Consider the following 18,613-nt stretch of genomic DNA (forward strand, 5'->3'; position numbering starts at 1 on the left):
CTTTGTCCTCTCATTCTTTTTCATCCTCCTCATTCCTTGTTCCTGTTTCTTCTATACTCTTTGGTTATTATTGTTTGTCTGTTTGTTTTATATGCTTTGTTGTTTAAATTACTTTCTCCCTTTCCTTCTCATCTTATTATTTAGTTTTATATTTTAATAGTGATGGGCTTTTATAATTTCTTATGTTGCTTAAACATTTTCTTTTCTCTTCTATTATTTTATATATATTTTTATTTTTAAGCTTAATTCATTTATTTTATTTTTATATTCAATTTTCTTATTATTCGATTCTTTATTGTTGATTTTATTTTCATTTCCTTTATTTTCTTTGCATCTTTTCTTTTCTTCTTCTTCCAGTGATATATGTATTTATGTTTTTATGTTAGATGATATTCTTGTTTACTCAATTACTTTTCTTTTTAATCCAGTTTTAATTTTTTCTTTTCTTTTTTTATCTTCATTTTGTCTTGTTTGATCTTTTGATTTATTCACTTCAATTCCTTATTTTTCATTTTGTTTTGTGCTATTATTTGACTCTCTTTTTTATTTTCTTCCCATTTTTTCACCCTATTTTTTTTCCTTCTCACTATTTTTTTTTCTGAACATTGACATTTTCCTATTTAACGAATTTTTATTTATTTATTTATTTATTTGTTCTTCTATTTCTACTCTTTTCTTTTGGTGTCACTTTCTTTCTTTCTTTCTCTTTAGCTTTTTCATGTTCTTTTTATTTTCTTATATTTTATGTTCTTATGTCTTTTATTACATTATTATTTCCAATTTCTCTTCCCCTTCTCTCCTCTTTCTTTTGTAAGACCATAGATCTAGTTTCCTAATTATTTCCAATTATACTAAAAATACAACTCTTTTTATAGAGAAAGGGGTAAAAAAATATTCAATCACAAGAGAAAGTACAAAGAAGCCAAGAAAGGCACCACACCTGGCCAAAAGCTAGTAACCAATGACCATCTAATCCTTCATATAAACTCTCATAACTTCCATAACAAGATCTCCAATGGTTCAAAATACTCACAATACAACTAACTCCAATCGTTGACATCCCACATTCCCACATGTCCAAAGGCCCAATTAGCTAAACAATTTGCTACTGTGTTCCTTTCCCCAAGGACATGGAAAAAGGTAACACAATCAAGAGATCATCTCAATCTAGTAATTTGTCCAATCACCCCAACTAATTGCCAGTTAGTATCCTTCATTTCCTCTTTATTTAGCATATCAATGACAACCTATGAATCAGATTCACAAATCATCCTACTCCAACCCAAAGCAACTATGAATTACCTTTTCAGGTGGGTCCCAAGTGAGCATCCTAAAGAACTACAGACCCTACCTATAAAAATTCTCTCAAGTTCCTGTTGTTCCTTCACATAGCCACTAGTGGGCCATTCATGTGATTCTTTCCAACTAAAAACCTCCAATTGTCCCAACTATCTTGATGCTTGATAGTTCTCCACCTTAGTCCATCCAGCCACAAGAAAAATATTACTCAAAGGATGAAGGTGTGGAAATTCATCAAGGATAGGTGGAAATCCATCCTATGAATCCATCTAGAATAAAGCCTCGCAACCTTTATTGCAAATCAAAAAAATCCTTGTTTGATCAATTTTGCCCTTCTTTTGAGGTTACTCCAAATAATAGATCATTTACCTTCCAAATTATAACGGGGAAGATTCCAATGCTCAACCTCTCCAAAATATTTAACAACGATAATCTTGGCCTAATCCTAATCTTGAGAGTAAATTACCAACCCATAGGAATTGTCTAGACATAGAATCAATTTCCTAAATGAAGTTAAAAGGGGTACCTTGGATGAAAACACTGATAAAGAGGAATATCTTGAATGACATGTTTTAGAAGGGTTACTCTCCTATGAGTCTAGTGAGAGATCTTTCTATGAAACTTATCCAAAACCTCCTTCCAATACCTATTAGGTAACTCACCAACAGTAATAGGAATACCAAGATAAACAAATGACAGAGCCCCAACCTAGAAGCACAATGTTCTAGCAATTCTATTCTAAATAGCTTAAGAACCAAGGCCTAACCAAGTAACCAAGTTTGCCTAAGACTAAGGGCCCCTTCCTGCTTAGTTCTACAAATTGAATCCCACTTAACAAGACTCCATTTCTTTGAAAGTAAATTACCAACCCATAGGAATTGTCTAGATCTCGAATCATATTCCTAAATGAAGTTAGAAGGGGCACCTTGGAAAAAACATTGATACAGAGGAAGGGCTTGAATGACATTTTTTAGAAGAGTTACTCTCTTGTGAATCTAGTGAGAGATCTTTCTACGAAACGTATCCAATACCTACTAGGTAACTCACCAACAGTAATAGGAATGCCAAGATAAACAAACGATAAAGCCCGAACCTAGAAGCACAATGTTCTAGCAATTATACTCTGAACAGGCTTAGAAGTATTAAAGAAAAAAATAAATGATTGGTCTTCATGTATTCTCTTCCTAGAAGATTCCATGTAAGTGTACAAGGATCTTCTAAAATTCTCAGCCTCACTAACTCTAGCCAAGCCCATTAAAGAAGTGGCATAAACAAATTGTAGGTGAGAGCGAGTAGAGACTCTGTCTCCCCAGCTCCAACCCTAGATTTGCCCTTGTACTCTAGCATTGATAAACCTCCCTAAACTTCATCCATCAAGAAAAGAAGGTAAGGTTAGATGGGATCTCCCTACGAAAGACCAAGAGAAGACCCCAAAAGATCAAATGGTTCATTGTTAATGAGGATAGAAAAAGAAGTGATAACACAACTCATGAACCACTCAATCCATTCACCTCCAAAGCCAAAAGCTTTCAACATTTTCACCAAAAAAGACCAATTGACTCGGTCATATGCCTTATCCATGTCCAACTTGATAACCATTACTTTTTCTTTGGGATGAGCCATAGAGTGAATAACTTCAATAGAAACCACAACTTCATCTAAAATATGTTTACTAGCTACAAAGCCCCCTTGTTCTTCTAAAATCAAATATTTAAGCCAAGGCTTAAATATTTAAGCAATCAACTTGTAAATAATCTTGTAGACCACATTACATAGAGCTATTGGTTGAAAGAGATTTAAAGAATTAGCTCCCTCACATTTTGGCATAAGTGCTAGGAAGGTGGCATTCATGACTCTCAACATTTTCTTGTTTTTATGACTCTTGAGCCACCTCCAATAGGTCCAACTTCATAATATCCCAAAACTATTGATAAAATTCAATAGGAAAGCCATCAGGACCAAGAGCTTTCCCTCTCTTCGTTTGGAAAAAAAATCCTCTCCATCTCCTCTAAAGTGATATGCATGATAAGAAAAACATTCATCTCATAATAACCACAGAAGGGATGCATTCCAGATTAAATACTCCTCCTCTCTAACCATAGAATTATCTTCCTAAAAGATATTCAAATAATAATGCATCCCCTCCCACAAGATCAAATTGAAAGAAGTCAATAAATGACCGTCATAGGATTTAAGAGACATGGTCATGTTACCTTGCCTTCTATCCTTAACTGAGTTGTGAAAAAAATAAGTGTTTGTATCCCTTTCTCAAAGGCATTCAATGTGAGATTTATGTTTCCAAAATACTTCCTTCGGAAGCTCCCATTCCTCAAGATCCTTAGCAACTTATGCCTCCAACTGGAAGTACTCCTCTATGACTCCTTGATCCCTAATCATACAAGTGATATCACCCAAGCGAGATTGAGTAGTAGCCTTGTAAATGAAAACATTACCAAAACTTTGTTTATTTCATCTCTTCAACTTGTATTTCACAAATTTAAGCCTCCTGGAGAAAGAAAACATTACTATCCCAAAAATATGTTTACCCCTAAGCAACCAGTCAACCATATGTTTTTGAAGAGAAGAATCTCAGAGCTACATAGGCTGAAATTCGAAAGAGGGGATCTTTGTGGTTGTGAAAGAACTAGCTAAGAGCTTGACTAGGCAATGGTCTAAACCTCTCCAATCCAAAATCTTTGAGCCGGTGTCCCCATTGTGTCCCAATCGGAAGCAAGACACAAGGAACCTATCTAGCCTTTTTAAGATAGCATCTTCACCCCACCTTCTATTATTCCAAGTAAAGGTATCATTTGGAGGTTTGATATCGATCAAATTTAAAAGATCTATACTATCCCTCTAAAGATTGGATTTAGGCTCTAACCTGCCAACGCCCTATTGTTTCTCACTTAAACTAACAATGGCATTTTACTACCCCCCAAATCTAGGGGAGGTAAGAAGCTATGGCCCTAACCATTCTGATGTGCTGCTAGAGATTAACCTTACCTATGATATCAATTGGAGCATAAGCATTAGAATAAAGGATGACATAGAGAAAGAATGACTACTAGACACCCACCATTGAGGATCAATTTTCACAAGGATCCAACAAATAAGTCACCCCACCAACATTTCATTGAGCCCCAACATATTCACACTGACATCTACCCCAAAGCTTACAAGCCAAATCCAACATGCCATCCATTGACAATTTAGTCTCCTAAATGAAAACAACATTAGGAGAGTGAGATCACAACCATTTCTGAGATTTAGAGAAATGTATATCAATAAGACTGTCCCGGATTCAACCAAGTTCTCCCTCGTCATTTTAACTTTCTCTTGATTCTTTTTTCTTCCCACTTTAGAAGGCCTATCAGGGTAGTCTTTTTGAGTATTTTTTGTTGCACCCCTAAAGCCAATGATGAACCTTTAGTTTTCCCAACATCTTGAAGTTCTTTTTCAGCACCACCCAAAAGCTCTCCAAACTTGAGCCATCCTTAATCAATTTTTTCCACTTGCCTTGGAGCACAAAATAACATCACAGTGACATCTATATCCATATGTGTATATGTAACTAATGCCTGAGAGTCCAAAGGAGGAATAATTTCTTGCTCCCCAACAATTTGTTATGGGTTCTTGGCCAATAGGTAGTCCAACAAGAGCATCATCAAACTGATCCGGTTCTTTTAGGGCCTCAATATTATTAAAAATCTCATCAACCTGCCTATCCTTCTTTGTTCTTTTTTGTCCTCTTCCCTTACCACAAGACTTAGCTAGGACAAAACCCTCCATATCTTCCACCAAATGAGCATTCCCTTTATCTTTCTTAGGGGAGTGACGGGCAAGCTCACTTCGGGATGGACCAATGGAGTTTATCTTGGAGCACATTCTTTGCAAATGGCCATATTCATGACAGATCCAACATCGAAAAGGTATAGTTTCATAGCCTATATGTTGTTATTAAGAAGATGGTCCAAACGAATATCCATCGAACCTAATAGCTAGCAAAAGAGACACTAACTGTAATATATCATTCCTCCAAAATTCAAGAGGAAACCATGGGAGCCTTGTCCAGACTGGAACCCTAGATGGAAGTTCCTTTGTAGGGTTGAAACCTACATGTCATAGTTTAATGAACAAACCTACTTGATTATAGAAATAAGGACTAACTTTAAAAGTTTTGTTTATGTCAGCAATGTTGTTAAGTGGAGCCTAATCAGACTCGGAAGTTAATTTTCCCCCACTTCAATTGTTGCAATTTCCCCCAAAAAATTTCTACAAGTGTTTGGGGACAATGCTCACATTCTAGAGGTATGTAGGGTCTTGGGAGAATGCCCAAGGCGGCATCAAGGGGGAATGCCCCTTGCAGGGTCCTGGGGTCAGCGGCCCCAAGTGTGTTCCTTGGGGTCAATGGACCTAGGGCAAGGTCAAGGGGCAAAGCACTTAAAGCCAAAAATGAATTTACAATTGTAAAAGGTGTCACCAGTTAATTTTTTTTCTATTGGATGACACATTCTAGCTATAAATTTGTAAGTGGCAAAAGTCTTGTATAAAATGGCTTAGGGCTAAGGATTTCATTATGTATGATGATTTAGTAGCTTCTTGCGGCAGTATTGAGTTGTAAGGGATTGCGGATTGTAATTAAGTTGAAATCTCTAGATAATAAAAAAATTGGACCCATTGTTTGATGGGCATACCCTAGGGAATGGGTGAACCACGTTAAATCTGTGTCCTCTGTTCTCTTTTGTGTGCTTTATTCTTTTCTAATATTGGTTATATTTGCATGTAATTGTTATTTATGTCTCTCTTATCCTCGCAAATGCTAGAAAAAATAACAAGTAGTTGTCAATAGTCAACATCACCTTCGTTTTGCCCTTTAGATTTCATGTACATTGAGCCCATTAGTCAAGAAAGGGTAGCGAAACCAGAATCCCTATAAGTTTGCAAATCAAAACATGGTTGGATAAGTAGCTAATGTCTTCCTCTACAGTCTTTGGTTGAATAATGAGAACAATCCTTTTCTTATTTCGGGCCAAGCATCCATTAATTTTTGGAGATTGATGCCCATCAGAATGAGAGGAACTTTTGACTACACCTCTAGTATTCCTTGCACTCTCATACTTAGCATGCAAATCAGGGGAGGAGTCTCTTAGCAAGTGCTCGTTAAAAAACATGCCCATCTTCAAGGAGTTAGTATGCAAGGCCATGCAAGGCCCACAGGAGAACAAGAGCTAGTCACACAAAAGGGAATGCAAAACCCTACCTTTCTATAGCCACACAATTAAGAGCAGAACAACTCGATAATGCTACACTTCATGCAACACAGAACAAAAACCCCAAACAAAATAAGGACATGAAGAATAGAAAAACACCACCCTCACAGTAGCAGCAACCTCCCTATCACTAACATAGAAAAAAAGGCCCTCATCAACAAAAACACCCTTATAGTAGCCAAAACAAACCAAATTACACGAAACCACTAAGACGGAATCGAGCTAGGGCATGATGGCCCCAGCCTGTGCAACAACATCATCACGTGAAGGAGCCATCCGATAACCTTGACCACTCAAAACATAGCTATAACCAACAAGCTTGTATAGCAGTTCATGGATTGTGAAAAATAATGCTTTCTTTCTTTTACCAAAGAAAAAAATGTAAGATATTAAAATAAATGAAAATGTTTAACCATATTAATATTTAATAATCATCATTTTATTGAAAATTAAAATATTAGACTATAATGAAATTAGGAGGTATGTGTTATCATTTTTAATTATCTTCGTAGGCCCTTAAAATGAACCGTAGTTCCAATCAGTTGATGAAACTTTAATACATAACATTTCTTAAGCCTAAAACATTATTTTTTCAGGTGTCAACACGTTTAATGTCTTATTGTTCTATCATTGTACTTTTACCTCGAGTTTCCATAAGAATTTGTTTTGCTGTTGTAATACAAGTTTGTTTTATGGGGAAAAAACCACAACCAATAACACATTTGTTGTTGTGCCCCTTTTGTTCTTTTAATTTGTCAACCACAATTTAGTTGTTTTGGAAGTTGACCAGATGCACAAAGATCCAAGAAGCTACATCTAAATTCGCCTTATGTCTGGATATGTCTCAATATGGATTTCTAAGATGGAAACATTCTTGTTAAGGGAAAGTAGTGTAAGAATCAGTCTGAGTCTCATGAGAATTTTGAAACTTGCTATATTTGAGGACTTGGGAAAAATAACAAAAATGGATATCAATAAAATTTGTACAAGAAATTAGTGCAGCTTTGTCTTTCTATCGTTAATGTTAAATAGCATGATATGTCATTACCTATGTACCTAATGTTGTAGATTACTTGAAGAAAGGACTAAGACGTTGCACATGGCTATACCTTAACACACTTGGTTTTCCTCTTAGCAAGCGATTGCATTCAGCATAATAAACATAAGATTGTTCACATCATTTGGTAAGGATTTGGAACCATCAAATAATTGTTGACATTTTGCAATGACCAGCTAAGGCACAAAAAAACACATCCCATGTAGTTGAGGGAGTGCTCTACCACTAAACCACCAACCCCTCAAAGTTACTACCTACTTTTTGTCTAAGAGTAATTGCTTTCTTCCAAAAATCTCTTAATTGTACTAACATCAATGTCGTGCAATGTCTTGTCCCGCGCTCGTTGTCTATACTCCTTCCTCTAGGGTTGTGTCACATCCGCGCGGTGCTACTATTTATATTGGTTCCCCTTCAGTGGCAATCAATGGATCCGCTAGGGCTTCCTCTTGCGGCCATGCCTCCTTGCATGCAACAATTCCAACAAGTGTTGGGTCTTTAGCACTTGGGTTTTCCTCTTTTGTGGTGACAGCTACTTCTCCTAGCACTAATGTTGATATGTCATTGCAAACTTCAATACCTTGTCTTGGGAAAAAAAATTGAATTTTGCTTTTGGGCCCTGGGGGTGCTTCTTCTCACCTGTGCTTGAAGGCCAACTTGGTTGGGGGAGAAGGCTTTGCTCCTCTTTTTGGTAGGTCAAAGAAAGGTGGTGTTTTGGGTTTAAAATTGAAGGAGCCTTTCCCTATTTCAAACCCTATTCTGGTCTCTTTGGAGGAGGATGTGGTGAAAGATATTGAGCTTGCTTCCTTTGATCTTTCAACCCATGGTCTGATATGTCATTTCAAGGGTTTATGGCAAAGTCTTTATGGCTTGAACAAGTGCATCTCCTCTCATTGGGAACCTATTTTATCTAGTACTGCTCACATCTTGCCTATGGTCAAGGGATTTGTTATTGCTAAGTTTGAAAATGTTAAAGATAGTAGTTGACTTTGCGCAATTGTTTTTTTACTTGAGAAGTTTTTTTGTTGTGCTGATGGTAAAGCTGTGGCACCCCGATTTGTCCTCCTCATCTGAAACGTTTAATAAGGTTCTGCTTTTGGTAAGGCTCCCCCATCTTACTCTTCATCTGTGGGTTGACTCCCTGTTGGAGGTGGGAATGGCTCTTGGAGATTCCTTGATGGTGGATGATAAGTCATCTAATATATTGCATTCTAACTATGCACAAGTCTTGGTAGAGATGGATACCTCTAAGGGGTTGCCAAAATAAATTAAGCTAGAGCATTCTAATGGTTTCTGGATTCAAACTTTGGACTGAAGGGCATCCTTTTAGATGCAGGAGATGCTTTCAAACTTGTCATCTAGTGGCCCAATGTGAGTTAGAGAGGGCTAAGACAAAAAAAAGTATGCTTGGTGGGACGGTGCTTCTTTTGAACGTTATACTATTTTTACAAAGCACTTTTCCAAGATCATTGCAAAGAGTCTCCTGATGGAGAGAATTCTACTGCCACCGGTTTCTCTTTTGCAGGAAATTGGTACTGTTGGTAACACTTACTGGAAACGTTTTTGTTGAGTCTGCTTGTAAAGCTTTTGTTAGATCTGTTGATGATATTCTACCTAGTACTGAGTTGGTTGTTAATGCTACTTCGGATACTACTCTGTTGGCTAGGGATAGTGAATCTATTGGTTTCTTTGTTTTAGCTGGCATTGTTGGACCTGTTGTTTCTCCTTTGGCTGGCCTTGGTTGCATGATCGGTGTTGGCCCTGAGTTGGCTAGTCTCGGGCTGCTTGCGACATCTTGGGAGGTGTTGGGCCTTTGGCTCCAGAATTTTTGAGCTGGCATGTCTGCTGCTAAAGTTGAGGAAAGATGGAATGCTGTGAAAGGAAAACACTCTTAAGCGTTTGTCACGTGCATTTGATATGACCCTTACATCCCATAAGGATGAGACTACAGGTAAATCCTAGTGGGGATTTGTGGTTCTGGGCTGCTAGTCGCTTTTTTGTGTGATGGTTTTTGGCTTTGGATGGCCCGTTGCTAGTACTGGGGATTCTTAATGCTTTATCTTTTGATTTAATATTTGTATGGGTTTTTGGGTCCCCTTAAAACCTGTTTTTGCATTAATCAATTATAATATCTTTCCTCCAACACCACCCTTCAAGCCACACTTCAGTAGTTTTGATCTCCTCTTTGTGGATCTGATACTGTGTTGTTTTGCATAAACCAAGTAGGACTTGAGCTTAAAACCTCCCAAGTACATTATGAGGTGCTCTAACCCCAACAGGCCTTCTGGTTACCTGTTACTTTTCAAAGAAAGCAAAGAAGAAAGTGGTCTTCTTTTTTTTCAACAAGCAACTCTTCACTACACAGCACAAGCTGATTGGTACAAAAAATAAATAAACAATAAAAAGAAGCAACAAATAAATTTGGAATAATTCTTATAATGCAATAGCTGTATCCTCGGTAGTGTTATCAATTTCAGATGCTTCTTCAGCCATCATCTCATTTTTGAAGAGAAGTTTCAAATAAGAATTAATTTTTGGTACAAATGGCAAGTCTGCCAAGTTAACAGTCATCAAGTCAAAAGCAATGCATGTCCTGTCAGTATAGCTTTCATCAAAAACAGGGATTTTGGGGTAACGTTGGCTAAAGTGTGTCAAAATGATTCGGTATGCTTCTGCGGAGGCTCCCACCTCAATTGCCTCCTTGGTCAAACTATGATTCTTTGAAATTGCTTCTTCGGGCATGCTGTCATCAAAAGTGGCCTGCATTCATTGAGCATATAACTTATATTAATCAAATTGCTGTTCAGACAGCACCATTATACATCACAAATAATAGATATGTTTTCTTCGAGATAACATGTCATTAAGTTTACAATGTGAACATCGAGATATACGTGGAACTACAAGACCTTATAACAGTTGAAAAGCTACATTTGTTGTGATGTCTGATGTATCAGGCATATTAGGGGGGCACAAATAAACAACCCAAAAGCAGCTAAATACATTTTAAATACTGCTATGTTTTTTAATAATATTATCCAAAAACATGGACTAACAGCATTATATTAATTTAAAACAATGCCAATGATCCTTTACAAAGCACCCTTGATTCAACATCTATATTCCATAGACTTAGAATCAAGATACAGCGATACAGGGCAAATCCAATAGAAAAACACACCATTTTTAAAATGTAAATATAGAACAGAGCAAACTGTTACATTATTTCTTTCAACTTTTGTATTCTGTCCAGAGAGACATCCACCAATACATCGAGCAGCATCAGTTGATTCCCGTTGAAGAATTAGCTGCTAATACTGCTCATAATAATTCTTCTCCCAGCATATATTTTTGTGTTCAAAAATCCGAAGAATTATTTGGCTGCCTAGTAATCTTGTTTAAAAAATGAAAATACTTGCAAGGAAATAAAGAAGCGAGAAAACCAGTTGACGGGCTTGAGAGTATCTGGGTGTGTAGAGAAGATTGTTATTGCATAATCAATGCTTCTATCTTTGATAGATAGGAACTAGGAAATAATTATTAAAGTGACCATTGGGGTCATCATATAAAGTGTGACATCACAAAACCCATTTATGAGATGATGCTGTCATCATTTAAGCAACGGAACAGCTGGTCGAATGAAGCTATATGTTCAGTGATCTAGATAGCAAGAGCTAGAGCCAAGAATGAAAAATTACACCTTACAAAGTAAAGAATGGTGCTACAAGAGGAAGTTGCCATCAACATCACGTATTAGGCTACACTTATATGTTTTCTGGAGACTGACAAACAATAATCTTCGTAGTCCTTGATGGTTGACATAATTATTAATCTCTGAAAAAAATGAGGAGGATGAAATCCTGAATAGGATGTAATAGTAAGGGAAGCGACAAAATAAAGGCAGGAAAACCTATAATGAAGTAAATGTGATTTCTGACCATTTTAGTTTAGGGCAAAGCCAATATAACACTCTCAACCACAACACACAATAACAAAACAGATTAGCCAGTAGATCAAGGGATGCCACCTAAACTGTATTTTTACACTCTTCGTCAGTGTCAAATAAACAAATGTACAATAATGATAGTGCATTCTAGCTGGATGGGGACAAACACAAAAAGCAAAAGATGTGGCCTAAGGTTCATTTTGAGAGGTATACACAAAAAAAATTCATCACCTAACATGTTTAGGAGGGAGCTGTCTCCAATTTTTACACACAAATTCGGAAGGAACTCAAAGTTAATTGAGGAGAAAAATGAAACCTATCAGAGTATGGAAACCAAAAAGAACGATATGATACCAAGGACAATCTAATTGTCGAAAGAGAGAACATCAAGTTTCGGAATGAAATATCACAAAGATCTAAAGACTCCAATGATGCCGAAAGCTAAGATGACCAGTTCGCCATTTCTGCCCACAGACCAGGCCAAGTTCTAACTGCTCTGTGATCTAGTCCGTTCCCTCCGTGCATCCTGACAAGGTCCAACTCACAGCTACCCAGTTCGAACCAGGCCAGTGGAGAATGGAACCCGGGCAGACCAAGACATTTTGCATCAAACCACACATGAACTGGGGCCCGCGGGTGGTGCTTATGTAATTTTTTTTTGGGTAAATTTTATAATATTTTGACATCCACAACCTTGAAAAAAGGATTTGAAAGGCTTATGTTGACTTCTCATTCTCATTTGTGGTTGACCAAGAGTTTGGTTGTTTGTGGATCTTCAAGTGATTGTGCCTCATTCCTACACCTTTGCAAGCTAACAATGAGTGGAAGAGGTAAGTTCTTGTTCCATTTGCGTTTTCTTTTGGCTTAAGTTTTTTATTTTTAGTCATTTCTCTTCCATTGTTCATAAGATCTACAAAAAAAAACAGAATTTTTCATTCCCTTGCTTTTATATTGAATATGCATACAGTTTCTTGCCACAGGAAAAGGAACTACAATGGCTTCTACCGCTTCCTCAAAAGCAATATTGAACAAAGAATTGAACCCCATTCTAGTTCTCCTTTGGGTAAGTATGCTTGTATTGTAAAACCCTTTCCAAGAGGTGGCGCATTCCATTGGAAATGTCGGAGTTGTGATGTAGAAATGAATAGTTCATATTTTTACATGGCAGACTATTTGTGTGGATACCCTATAAGAGTCAAGAAACGCCCTAGAAAAAAGGTGCACTTGTACCAAATGCAACAGTATTAGAATATATTGCAGAGCATGAGTCAGCAGAAGAGAGAGCAAAGAATGTACGCAAAATAAAATCAATGGTAGTTAAAGTTTTTTAAAAAAAAGGAATGCAACCCCCCTCTACAAATGGTGTGATAGAAGACCACCCCTCTTACTACCTTAGTTGGCCTTGATACTAAAAGTGAAGCACCCCTTAAACAAAAGAGAGGGACCACTAGAAATTGCATTTCAAAATCAGGGTTGGGAAATTACCGACATTAATGTGGCAAGATGCTTGTTTGCAAATGGATTGCCTTTTAGTGTCGTTCCCTCTCCATATTGGAAGAGGATGTTGAAAAGACCCAGCCAATGATGCTGCAAGAGGGTATAAGGGCCCTAATTATGAGAGAGTACAGACCACCTTGTTTGAGCAAGATGCCAAGGGGATTGATGATCACTTGAAGCCTATTAAGGACTCATGGATTGAGACAAAGGTATCAATTGTTTCAGATGGGTGTAAATGTAAGAAATCGTCCCTTGATCAATGCCTTGGTGGTCTCCCCTAAAGAGGCAATGGTTTTGAAATATGTAGATTGTGAGGGACGAGTAAAAGATGGGCAGTTTATTGCTAATATTCTCATCTCTTTCATTTAACAAGTGGGTGCTAGAAATGTTGTCGTTGGTTTGTTGGTAGAAGAGAGATATCAACATATCTTTTGAACAACTTGTGCGGTCCATTCACTCAATCTTATGCTAAAAAAAATTGAGCACAAAATTAGGTGGATCAAAGAGATGTATGCAGAGATTAAGGACATCTAGATGTTCATCACAAACCACCACATGACTCAAGGTACTGAAGGTAAGTGAACTTGAACTCAAGTTAGAAATTTAATTTCTTAAAAAATAGTATCTTACAATTTCTGATTTTATATTTTGATTGTCTAATGTGCATTCTTTTGTAAAACATATATCTAATAGTTGTTTTTTGGCTCTAATTTATGTTACAGGTTGTTGAGGATTGTTTTACATCAAATTTAATCGTTCGAGATGACTTGTGCAAGTGAAAGAGGAATATGTTAATCGGTGACAATTGGACCATATGGAGGCAAAGCAACAGGAGGCAAAGCAACAGGGAGAGGGCCACCAAAATAAAGCAAAGTATATGATGCAAGAGTGTCCTTGGGTCGCTGGCAAACTTGCAACACCAAAGAATATTTCCCTTTCATTCATCTGTTTATTATTCATTTGGACAGTTCCCTATTTTTTAGCTTGTGATCGATCTAGTTGGCACATTTTCTTATATGATCCTTATGGCGTAGTCTAGGCGTCATGAGGATCCTACGTCCATCTTTGCATCTTGATGTGATGTTTCCATATGAGCTTATCTTAAAATTGGTCTGTTCCTATACTAGCTTTCTTGTTCTAACGGTCAGGGTGCAAGTTGTGGCTTGCAATGAAGATAAACAACATGCAATGCGAATTGGCGCATTGTTCAATATTGTAACACATTTGATCAACCTCCTTGTATGTTCGCATGACACAGTGTATTCATTTGGGGTTGTTCTTATGATTTGGGTCCAAACCTATTTGTTTATAATACATTTCCTTTGTCTTAGAAATCAATGATCGTGTAAGTCAACTCGTCGTTGGCGATCTTGTATATAAGTAGGGTAGTGGTTCTAGTTTAGGTAGTGCTAGAAGTGGAAAGTGTGCTACATGTTTAGGAAGTAGAATAATTTTGGAGAAGCAATTGCAATAACTTCGGGTTGTTTGTGGTTTATTAATTTGAGGACTACGAATCTGTAGCAGCTGTATATTGACAATAGCTATGTAATATTTGCATCCGCAAGCCAACTTAATGATAACCCCAATAATGTTCCTTCCAATTGTGTTCAATGCTTGTTAGATTGTTTAGGCATTTTCGCTAGTGGATATGCTTGCTATATGGTTGGATGTCTCCTTTGGGGATCCTCTATCCTTGACTGCATCAAATGGTATCAAACTTGGTTGCTGGCTGTACATCAGAGAAAAAAAATCACTTGGAATCCCATGTCTTGACTTGAATCTCTAGTCATGGAGTGGCAGAAGCTGAGTTTCTGATTTGCTCAACCAGAAGCTAGTGCAAGGTGGCAAGAAAAAGATTGGCTCTTGTAATATTGGAGATCACACTTGTGAACATGGTTGTGGGGTGGCAGCAGATCAGATCTGACCTGCAATGTGGTGGTTGTACAAGAAGGATTTGTTAGATGGTGAATTGGAATAGTTTTTTGGTTACCGAACAGATCCAGTTGCTTGAGGCAAATTGCTGGTGTTGGTAGATTGTCGGATCAGTTTTGGACAATTTAACACTTGTAATCAGATTGTTGAACCTGAGGAATTGGAGATTGTCATCTTGGTAAACATGTTGCCTAGAAGAACGAATCTATAATATCCTACCCGGATATTCTCCCCAATTTTTACCACTATAATTTTCCGAATATACACAGATAAATTATGCAATGAAGACCAGCAATATTAACCAATAAATGCTCATAGAAATTACTCAAAATGTTATTGCATTATAATATTCAGCAATACAATAACAGTCCAATCGTAAAAACAGTGATAACGGCCACATTGGATAACCTGAAATGAACCTGAAATGCAACTGTGAACTCCATTGTGAATTCACAACAAATGATGAATCAAGGCTACGTCCAATCCACCCAAGAAGAATCTAAAGGTTTACGTCCTCAAATTCTGAATAGAAGCTGAAGCTTCCTTAGTTTCTTCAAGAGAAATCTCAACCAAATCAATATCCAAGCATGCCCAAAATGAATGAGACTTCCTCTTTTAATGTTCAATAGTGACTCTTAAGATTCCCATTCTATCTTTCGTCTTATTTCCCCTTTGCCACCTTTTCTCCTTTTTAGTTAAAAAAGACCTTTTTAATAGTTTTAACTTAACTCCAAAGCCAATTTAATGTTCAACAGTGACTCTTAAGATTCTCATTCTATCTTTCGTCTTATTTCCCCTTTGTCACCATTTCTCCGTTTTAGTTAAAAGACACTTTTTTAATAGTTTTAATTTAACTCCAAAGCCAACTTTAATTGTCTTATAAGTTGGGCTAGTGACTTTCTAATGTCCCCAATCCTAGAAGACTAGAGCAAATGATAGAGGATTTCATAAATGAGATGAGAACTGAGATCTAGAATGCCCTAAATGGTTTTTGAATTTAGATTACATAGTGACTTTGTAAATTGTGCCCTAAATGGTTTTTGGATTTAGATTAAATATTAGTTTTGTAAATTGTCCCCTAAATGGTTTTTCAATTTAACCTTTTAGATTAAACAATGGTTTTGTATATTGAGCCCTAAATGGTTTCTTGATTTAATTTTGTTGAGTTTTCAGATCTGCCGCAAATGTAATAGCACTGCCATAATGTTTTGGTATGTACCTTCCAAATGGCACCCATCTCTCTTATAATAGATGAAATGTGGAAAGACATGTCCGTTCACGGGACATGTCTATTCATTAGTATTTAATATAATAGTTTTATCTGACTAAAAGTACACTAACATTAACACTCCCTCTTAGTTAGGGAGGATAAGTATATCTTTGATCAGAAGATATTCAACATTTTAATATCACATTTGATATCATGAGTATTGGCCTCCAGAATATCAACAAATAATATTCGCCAAATACTCTGAGTAATGATATTGGGAGTAATGGCCTTTTGAATGTCATCTAATATGACATTCACCATGTACTCTTTGAGCAATGGTCTCCTGAATGTCATCTCATATGATAATCACCAAGTACTCTATGTAATGTCATCTTGACATCAATTTGCATAACCTTCACCATGTACTCAAAAATGTTTATAAGGTATGTGCACATGCATTCTCATAATGCTTAGCATATAAACATCCACCATGCAAAGTATAATCTATCATGATCTACATAGACATCGTAAGACATCCATCATAATAGAAAATTTAGTTATTGTAAGATCGTCACCTTTCAAAAAATTCTGCAAATACAAGTGGTAATCATTTGGAAGTCGTCATTTCCTCATGATGTACACAAGGGGTAGGCCCATTAAATTATGCAATCACACACACAATACCAAAAGTTTACATGAGATCAAAACTCCCTCTCATTCTAATATGATCAAGATCTTCAAAGATCAACTAAAACATATCCTCTATCCGCTCCTCCAGACAAATGTGTCAAGCTACCTCTAAACATCACTCTTCTGAGCTCCTCATCCAATGTTGCCTTTGATGAAGTGTTAGACTGCTTCTGAATCTGATATCAATCTACCTTTTCCTACAATAACATGCTCGAAGGAAAAAATCAAAACAAATATCTCTTATATTACACATTGAAATAAGAGAGAGCCTAATATAATACTCAATAATATAGATCAATGTCTAATTTAAATATATACATTAATGCCAATTTTCCAATCTCTTATGTATATTTATTTCATTTTATATCTTATATGTTCCTGAATATAACATAAATAAGCCTCTATAAAATAACACAAATTCATGTAAAATGAAATAATTTCATAAACTTACCTCACGTGAACTTTACCTCTATTCCCTCCAAAAAGTAAATTGCATATGTTGATTATAAATGCCCACTAAATATACACATTGTAAGTTATCCTATACAACTAGTTGTTGACGTCACCATAGTAATATGTTTATCCTTTGTACCTTTTGAACAGCAAAACTCTTAATCCAATTGTTGTCACAATATGTCTTGTGCTAGTCAAGCTACACATCATTTGGAATTACAAGGATTCACCTCAAATCTAAGCCTTCACACTACATGATCTCAATGGCCAAGCAACGTGACAATGATCGTGACAACTTGGTAGATTCAACCCCGGGTCGACAATGTCAATTCGAAGACATTGCCCAATCACCTCCAAATCGGATTATCATTGTTCTAAGGCATCCAAGAAGGAAGCCTAACACCAGTCCTCCAAGCACTTCTGGGACAAGTCGCAGTCCGCACAATCCCGCCCAACCTACACACGCAGACCCCACATTATCAAATCCATTGTGGGAAACAAGTAGCTCTGAGAACAAGTTGATTCCAACTCGGCAACTCTCAATCTTAAGGTCGAGCCAATCTACTATTGCCCTAATCCGCACATCTTGGCATTTGAGCAAAACCAACACGCCCATCCATTGCGGCAATCTGATCTACCCATGCAGCCTCGCATTGCTCATTCACGATTATTCCAGTTCTCTTTGAGTCCCATGACTATTCTCGATGATCCAACACAAGATTGGTGAAATATGTTGATTGTCTTTAACACAATGTAGTAAAAACTATTTCTAAGTTCATCGATCCTTGTTGGTGAAACATTCAATCTTCATAGAGTTTCCCATTAGCACAGGATAGATGCTACGTTTTTTGTTACATTTGCAGTTGGCTCTAATACCATGTTGACTTTCCAAACCTATTGCACATGTAATAGCACCACCATAATGTTTTGGTATGTACTTTCCAAATGGCAGCCATCTCTATTATATTAGATGAAATATGGCTAGATATATCCCTTCATGGGACATGTCTATTCATTAGTATTTAATATAATAGTTTGATATTTAACACATAAATATTTGTACACATGTATATAAATATCGCATATATATAGTGAGTTTTATCCAACTAAAACTACACTAACATTAACAAATTTAAACAATGGTTTTGTAAAATTGTGCCCTAGATGGTTTCGGGAATTAATCAAACCATGGGGTTGAAATTATATTATCTACTAATGAAAATAATTTAATAGGTTGTAATTGGATTAGAAGGGCTTAGAAG

At 36.6% G+C, this 18,613-nt stretch overlaps 1 protein-coding gene across 3 annotated transcripts in view; it reads right to left on the bottom strand.

Annotated features, from left to right (window-relative positions):
* Window positions 1–10,028: 10,028 nt before the first annotated feature.
* The window catches only part of TRZ4 (tRNAse Z4), a 59,682-nt gene continuing 51,097 nt past the window's right edge, over window positions 10,029–18,613 (bottom strand). For all 3 annotated transcript variants that reach the window (XM_089820523.1, XM_089820525.1, XM_089820526.1), the window contains one exon: window positions 10,029–10,383. In XM_089820523.1, coding sequence (XP_089676649.1) covers window positions 10,057–10,383 — 327 coding nt within the window. In that variant the 3' untranslated portion in view covers window positions 10,029–10,056. The remainder of the gene's footprint in view (window positions 10,384–18,613) is intronic.

Source organism: Cupressus sempervirens, chromosome 3 (assembly GCF_028749045.1).
Source record: "Cupressus sempervirens isolate cs-2001-9-10 chromosome 3, ASM2874904v1, whole genome shotgun sequence".
Classification (NCBI taxonomy): domain Eukaryota; kingdom Viridiplantae; phylum Streptophyta; class Pinopsida; order Cupressales; family Cupressaceae; genus Cupressus; species Cupressus sempervirens.